The 7,291-nt window shown below is 42.0% G+C and overlaps 1 protein-coding gene across 1 annotated transcript; it reads left to right on the forward strand.

Annotated features, from left to right (window-relative positions):
* Nucleotides 1-5,728: 5,728 nt before the first annotated feature.
* On the forward strand, nucleotides 5,729-6,679 carry LOC126410116 (pectinesterase/pectinesterase inhibitor 18-like). The gene has a single exon (XM_050078127.1). The coding sequence runs from the start codon at nucleotides 5,870-5,872 to the stop codon at nucleotides 6,539-6,541; it is 672 nt and encodes a 223-aa protein (XP_049934084.1). The 5' UTR covers nucleotides 5,729-5,869; the 3' UTR covers nucleotides 6,542-6,679.
* Nucleotides 6,680-7,291: the final 612 nt, after the last annotated feature.

Consider the following 7,291-nt stretch of genomic DNA (forward strand, 5'->3'; position numbering starts at 1 on the left):
AGGGGTTTTCCACGTAAAAATCTTCTCGTGCATTTGTGATTGCTTGGTCGTTGATCCGTTGCTTATTGCTTGATCGGTTTGGACTATACTTCGTTGTTGAATCCTTTTTAGTAGATTCGTGTTTATCCGCATTTTATCCCAACAAAGTGGTATTAGAGCCAACATGGTGGATAACAAAATTGATTTTGGTACTAGCCGTATGATTAGTCTAAATGGGACTAATTATAGTCTATGGAAAAATAAGATGAAAGATCTCTTATATGTGAAGGCTATGCACCTCCCAGTTTTTGCCAAAGAAAAGCCCGATTCTAAGTCTGACGAAGAATGAGAATTTGAACACGAACAAGTTTGTGGTTTCATTCGACAATTTGTGGATGAAAATGTTTATAACCATATTCAAGATGAAAATCATGCATGTAGTTTGTGGGCAAAATTAGAAAATCTTTATGCCTCCAAGACAGGAAGTAGTAAATTATTTCTTCTGAAAAGATTGATGAATTTGAGATTCAGGGAGGGCAGTTCAGTGTCAGATTTTCTAAATGATTTTCAGGGGGTCATTAGTCAGTTATCCAGTATGGGCGTTAAATTTGAAGATGAGATTTTGGGATTATTATTGCTTGCTACTTTGCCTGATTCGTGGGAGACATTTAGAGTCTCGCTTACTAACTCTGCAGCTAATGGGGTTGTTTCTTTAGAGACTGTTAAGTCAGGTATTCTCAATGAGGAGATGAGAAGAAAATCTCAGGCTTGCTCTTCTCAGACAGAGGTTCTTTTCACAGAGAACAGGGGGGAGGAGTAAATTCAAGAGTGACAGGAGCAGAGATAAAAGCAGAAGCAAGTCCAAATCGAGATATAAGAATTTGGAATGCCATCATTGTGGAAAGAAAGGACACATAAAGAAGTACTGCTTCCAGCTGAACAAGGAGAACAAAATTGGAGAAAAACAGGAGAAGAAAAATGACCGAGATGACAATGTCGCAGCTGCTGCACAACATGAAATGTTTGTTGTTTGTGATACTAACATGGTTAATGTTGCCAGTGATGATACTTGTTGGCTTGTTGATAGTGGTTCAGCTCTTCATGTTACTTCCCATAAGGATTTTTTCTCTTCATATATTTCTGGTGATTTTGGTACTTTGAGAATGGGTAATGGTTCTTTGTCTTACGTTGTAGGCAAAGGCGACGTCATTTTGAAGAATGCGAATGGAGCTCTATTGAAGCTGACAGATGTGAGGCATGCACCTGACATGCATCTGAACCTTATCTCTGCAGGAAGGCTCGATGAAGAAGGGTATCACAATACTTTTTGTAATGGCCAGTGGAAGCTTACTAGAGGTTCCTTGATTATTGCTCGAGGCAAGAGATGCAGCAATAATCTTTATACTATGCAAGCATCCATTTCCAGAGACATGGTACATGTGACACAGGATGAGAAATCTATTGAGTTGTGGCACAGGAGGCTGGGACATATGAGTGACAAGGGACTGCAATTCTTGATCAAGAAGAATCTTCTACAAGATGTAAAGAAGGTTAAACTTGACAAATGTAGTCATTGTTTTGCAGGGAAGCAGACACGGGTCTCTTTCAAGAGTCATCCACCTTTCAGAAAGTCAGAAACACTTGAGTTGGTTCATACAGATGTATGCGGTCCTATGAAAGTAAGTTCACATGGTGGTGCACTTTATTTTGTCACGTTTATTGATGATTTTTCTAGAAAAGTTTGGGTCTATTCTTTGAAGAGGAAAGACCAAGTCCTTGGTGTTTTCAAGGACTTTCATGCACTGGTTGAAAGGCAGTTTGGAAAGAAGCTGAAGTGTGTTCGCAGCGATAATGGGGAAGAGTATATTGGTCCATTTGATGAGTATTGCAGATCTCATGGCATCAGGCACCAGAAGACTCCATCTAAGACCCCTCCATTGAATGGCGTGGCAGAAAGGATGAACAGGACACTCATGGAGAGAGTTAGATGTCTCCTATCTGAAGCTAAGTTATCTGATTCTTTTTGGTGTAAAGCTTTACATACTGCTGCTTATGTAATTAACTTGTCTCCACATGTTCCTTTGGATGGTGATGTTCCTAACAGAGTTTGGTATGAGAAGGATGTATCCTATGAGCACTTACGTGTATTTGGATGCAGGGCATTTGTGCATATACCAAAGGATGAGAGGTCGAAGTTGGAATCAAAAAGCAGGCAGTGCGTGTTTTTGGGTTATGGCCATGATAAATTTGGTTACAGATTGTATGATCCAGTTGAGAAGAAGCTTGTCAGAAGCAGGGATGTGGTATTTGCTGAACATCAGAATATTGAGGATATTCAGAAAGCAGTAAAGGATTCTTCTCATAGCAGCTATTTGCCAGTTGATGTGGACCCTATTCCCTTGCAGAATACTTCAAGAGCAGTGCCAGATGATGCTGTTGGGCAGATACATGATAGAGAAGGACAAGTAGACATGCCATATATTCCTAATTCAGATGATGAAGATGATGATCATAATCTGGAGGATTCTTCCTCAGATGTAGATCAGCAGCGGAGATCCACGAGGGAGCGACGTCCCTCAACTAGATATCCCGCACATGACTATATTTTGTTGACTGACAGTGGTGAGCCTGAATGCTATGAAGAAGCTGTGCATGATGTGCACAAGGAAAAGTGGATGGAAGCCATGAAAGATGAGATGCAGTCACTTTACGACAACCACACCTTCGAGCTTGTGGAGTTGCCCCAAGGTAAGAGGGCATTGAGAAACAAATGGGTTTTTAGAGTGAAACATGATAAAAACTCTTTAAACCCAAGATACAAAGCTAGGTTGGTTGTGAAGGGGTTCAATCAGAGGAAAGGAGTTGACTTCGACGAGATATTCTCACCGGTGGTCAAGATGTCATCTATCAGAGTTGTTCTTAGTTTGGCAGCCAGTCTTGATTTGGAGATCAAACAGATGGATGTGAAGACAGCTTTTCTTCATGGTGATCTTGATGAAGAAATTTACATGATGCAGCCAGAAGGTTTTCTTATGAAAGGTAAAGAAAACCATGTTTGCATATTAAAGAAAAGCTTGTATGGTCTGAAGCAGACACCTAGGCAGTGGTACAAGAAGTTCGAGTCATTTATGGGGGAGTATGACTATACCAAGACTACTTCAGATCACTGCGTCTTTGTGAAGAAATTCTCAGGTAATGATTTTATCATTTTGTTGATTTATGTTGATGACATGCTTATTGTTGGCAACAATATATCGAGAATTTCAAACTTGAAAAAGGAGTTGAGCAAGTCGTTTGCTATGAAAGACTTGAGACATGATAGTCAGATTTTGGGTATGAAGATCACACGAGATAGGAAGTCGAAGAAGCTATGGCTATCTCAGGAGAAGTACATTGAGAAGGTACTTCAAAGATTTCATATGGACAAGGCAAAACCTGTTAGCACCCCTCTTGCAGCGCATTTCAAGTTGAGCACCAAGCAGAGTCTAAGGACAGATTCAGAAAAGGAAGATATGGAGAAGATTCCCTATGCCTCAGTCACAGGTAGTCTGATGTATGCTATGGTATGTACTAGACCTGATATTGCTCATTCAGTTGGAGTTGTTAGTCGGTTTGTCTCAAATCCAGGAAAGAAACACTGGGAAGCAGTTAAATGGATTTTGAGATACCTTCGTGGGACTAGCAGTTTTACACTTTGTTTTGGGGCAGAAAAACCTATTCTTGTTGGCTATACCGATTCAGACATGGCAGGAGACATTGATGGGAGAAGATCTACATCTGGTTTTTTATTGACATATGCAGGTGGTGCAGTTTCTTGACAATCCAGACTTCAGAAATGTGTAGCATTATCTACTACTGAAGCAGAGTTTATTGCAGCTACAGAGGCGAGCAAGGAGCTCATATGGATGAAGAGGTTCATGCAGGAACTTCAGTTCAGTCAAGACGAGTACGTGCTTTACTGTGACAGTCAGAGTGCTATTCACCTTGGAAAGAATTCTACTTTTCATGCAAGGTCAAAGCATATTGATGTGAGGTATCATTGGATACGTGATGTTCTAGAGTCGAAGCAGCTTGTCCTTGATAAGATCCATACAGATGATAATCCTGCAGATATGATGACGAAGTCTCTACCTAAAGAGAAACATGATATGTGTAGAGACTTAGTTGGGATGACTGCTTTTAAGGCAGTATATTAATTTTGTTCATTTTGCAGGTATGTTCCCTCACTTGAGGCTGGAGGGGGAGCTTGTTGGGTCGGGTCCAGCCTCAAGTGGACCCGATCCGGCCCGTCACTTAAGTGACGGGCAGAAGAAAAAGAGGGGCACGCGATGTGCCCCCTCTCTCTCAATCCCTCTTACGTCTCTCTCTCTCTCCCTCTAGGGTTCCGTTTTTGGGAAAAGAAAAAGGAGAGGTGTGGTCTCTCGTGCTTTCTCTTGGTGGCTGCATAGCAAGAGGAGAGAAGGAGAAGAAGAAAGGAGAGAAGGAGAAGAGGAAGAGAAGGTTGCGAGCATTTGGCTAGAGCAAGATTCGATTCCAACGAGGAGGCGGAACGCATCTCCTCCCAATCCACGTTTTGGGCATTCAATCGGTGATATTTTTCCCTTGTTTTTCTCATATAGCTTTGGTGAGATATTATTGTTGGAGGGTTGGCTTTGTGTAGCCCCTCGTGGGAAAACTTATATCATTGATTATAGTGGATTGAGTTTTGGGTCGTAGTACCCCGTGGTTTTTACCCTCATTGTTTAGAGGGGTTTTCCACGTAAAAATCTTCTCGTGCATTTGTGATTGCTTGGTCGTTGATCCGTTGCTTATTGCTTGATCGGTTTGGACTATACTTCGTTGTTGAATCCTTTTTAGTAGATTCGTGTTTATCCGCATTTTATCCCAACAGCCCCTTCAGGGAGCTCGGCGAGGTACGTGATATACGTGAAAAAGGGAACGTACAAGGAGAAGGTGAGCATACCGAAGACGAAGAAGAGCATCATGCTTGTGGGAGACGGAATGGACTCCACCATAATCACAGGCAGCTTGAACGTCGTGGACGGCTCCACCACCTTCAATTCTGCAACTATGGGTACGTACATTTTCGTTTCTTTTCCTTTGAGACGTGGTAGCGTGAAAGATTTAAGGTGCAGAACATATTGGTTTCAGCCTGCCTTATATGAGACCTTACGTATGCCCAATTTTAGCCATGGCCGTCCGTCCCAAAGATATCACGCTATTCCTCCAAATGTGTTGATTATATATACACCATGTTGTTTATCATGAAATTCTACTTCATTACTTCTTTTGGGAGAGCATTAGCTATTTTAGCTTTTTCTTATTCGTTTCTTATTAAAATGTCTCAAGCTTTGGTATCCAAAGCAATTAGACCTCCTGCCGGTTTAAGTAATTTTCTTTCTTTAAGTTATTGAAAGATGAACCAAAAGAAGAACACCCACTTGGAAAAAAGAAAGGGGTAAAAACAACCTTTACATAAAGTTGATCTGCCAATAACTTAGACTTTCTCTTTTATGGTGGGGACAAAGCCGACACCAGTGAGCATCCACTAGATAGAATGGGTCCCTCAGATAAGGAAATGGGGTTCCACTTGAGTTGGCACCTAGAAGCACGTGATATGGTTCAAGGACTTTTCAAAATTATTTCTAGTAATATAAATAGATATGATATATTTATTTACTGGTACCATTTTGAATCCTTCTAGTCAGATTTCTTTATAAAAATCTGCATCCAATTACTATTTGGTTTTAGATTGGCGCGTATATACTTTTATAATTGCATCCAATCTTGAGTTTCTGTGAAGTTCGTATTTACTAGTGTCCGATGCCTGCCACTAGTAACTGGATCTGGATGGTTCTATTTTGATGCAGCGGCCGTGGGTGATGGGTTCATGGCTCAGGACATTTGGTTCCAGAAGACAGCAGGGGCTGTGAAGCAGCAAGCAGTGGCCCTGCGCGTCGGTGCCGATCAATCCATCATTTACCGATGCCGGATCGACGGCTACCAGGACACACTTTACACCCATTCCCTCCGGCAATTTTACCGAGACTGCTCGATTTCCGGGACCGTTGATTACATCTTCGGCAACGCAGCCGTGGTCTTCCAGAACTGTCAGATAATTTCCCGGAAGCCATTGAGCAAGCAGAAGAACACAATTACCGCACAGGGACGAACTGACCCCAACCAGAACACAGCAATTTCTATCCAAATGTGCAAAATCTTGGCAAGTTCCGATCTCGCGCCAGTGAACAGTACCTTCCCCACATATCTGGGCCGGCCATGGAAGCTTTACTCGAGGACAATTTTCATGGAGTCCTTCCTGGATGATCTGATAGCACCAGCAGGATGGCTGGAGTGGTCTGGTAGCTTTGCTTTGAACACCCTGGAGTACCGTGAATATATGAACACTGGGTCTGGTGCGGGCACCAGCAAGAGGGTGACATGGGCTGGTTATCATGCTACCACCAGCACCGCTGAAGCCCAGAAGTTCACTGTTGCCAATCTGATCCAGGGAGCGTCTTGGTTGAAATCTGCTGGCGTCAGCTTCACTGAAGGCCTTTGATCACCATCAGAATGGGCGGGGATTCTGAGAAAGTATTGAAGATATACCGCATATGAATCTTTGTGATCTTTTAATTATGATTTGCCTTCTCATATCTCCACGTTAATTCTTTATTCTGGTCCAAATTCCATTTTCTTCCCTGGGTTGCTTACGAAACTCTCAGAAAGCATGTCCGCATGAATAGCATGTCAGCATGAATAACTCTCAAAATTTTGATACGAACTCATCCTCAAACCGAGTGTAAGATTGTCAAGGCTGAAATGTCCGAATCTAGATCTTTCTCTCTGCGAACACAATGGCTGAGTACCCGTCAATGCATACATCTCGGTTAAACCCAAAATGCTGCTCCATATAGCTGTGTAATTTCCATAAAGGACGTCTATGCAAAAGTACATCCATGTGACAGTCTTTGGTTCATAACAAGGCATTTATATGCATGTGTATGAAATATGAGCTCTTTGTGACATACGATATTTGCTAGCTACCTGTCAGATGGAAGTGTGTTTTTGCGTTGTATATACCTTGGAGAAATGACAAATGAGTTAATCGATGCTTTTCTTAAACCTGGGGGAATATGTATCTTCACATGTTGGTCAACAGCTCTTCCCTGTGCTTATATTGATCAAGGAACGTTTGATTCACCATTAGAAACTATGTCACCATGGTGCGGGGTGCGGGTGCCGGCACGGCACATCTCAAAAAATTTAGGTGCGGCAGTGCGGCGAGAGTATTTATTATTATTATTATTAA

The sequence above is a fragment of the Nymphaea colorata genome, chromosome 5 (assembly GCF_008831285.2).
Source record: "Nymphaea colorata isolate Beijing-Zhang1983 chromosome 5, ASM883128v2, whole genome shotgun sequence".
In the NCBI taxonomy this organism is placed as follows: Eukaryota; Viridiplantae; Streptophyta; class Magnoliopsida; order Nymphaeales; family Nymphaeaceae; genus Nymphaea; species Nymphaea colorata.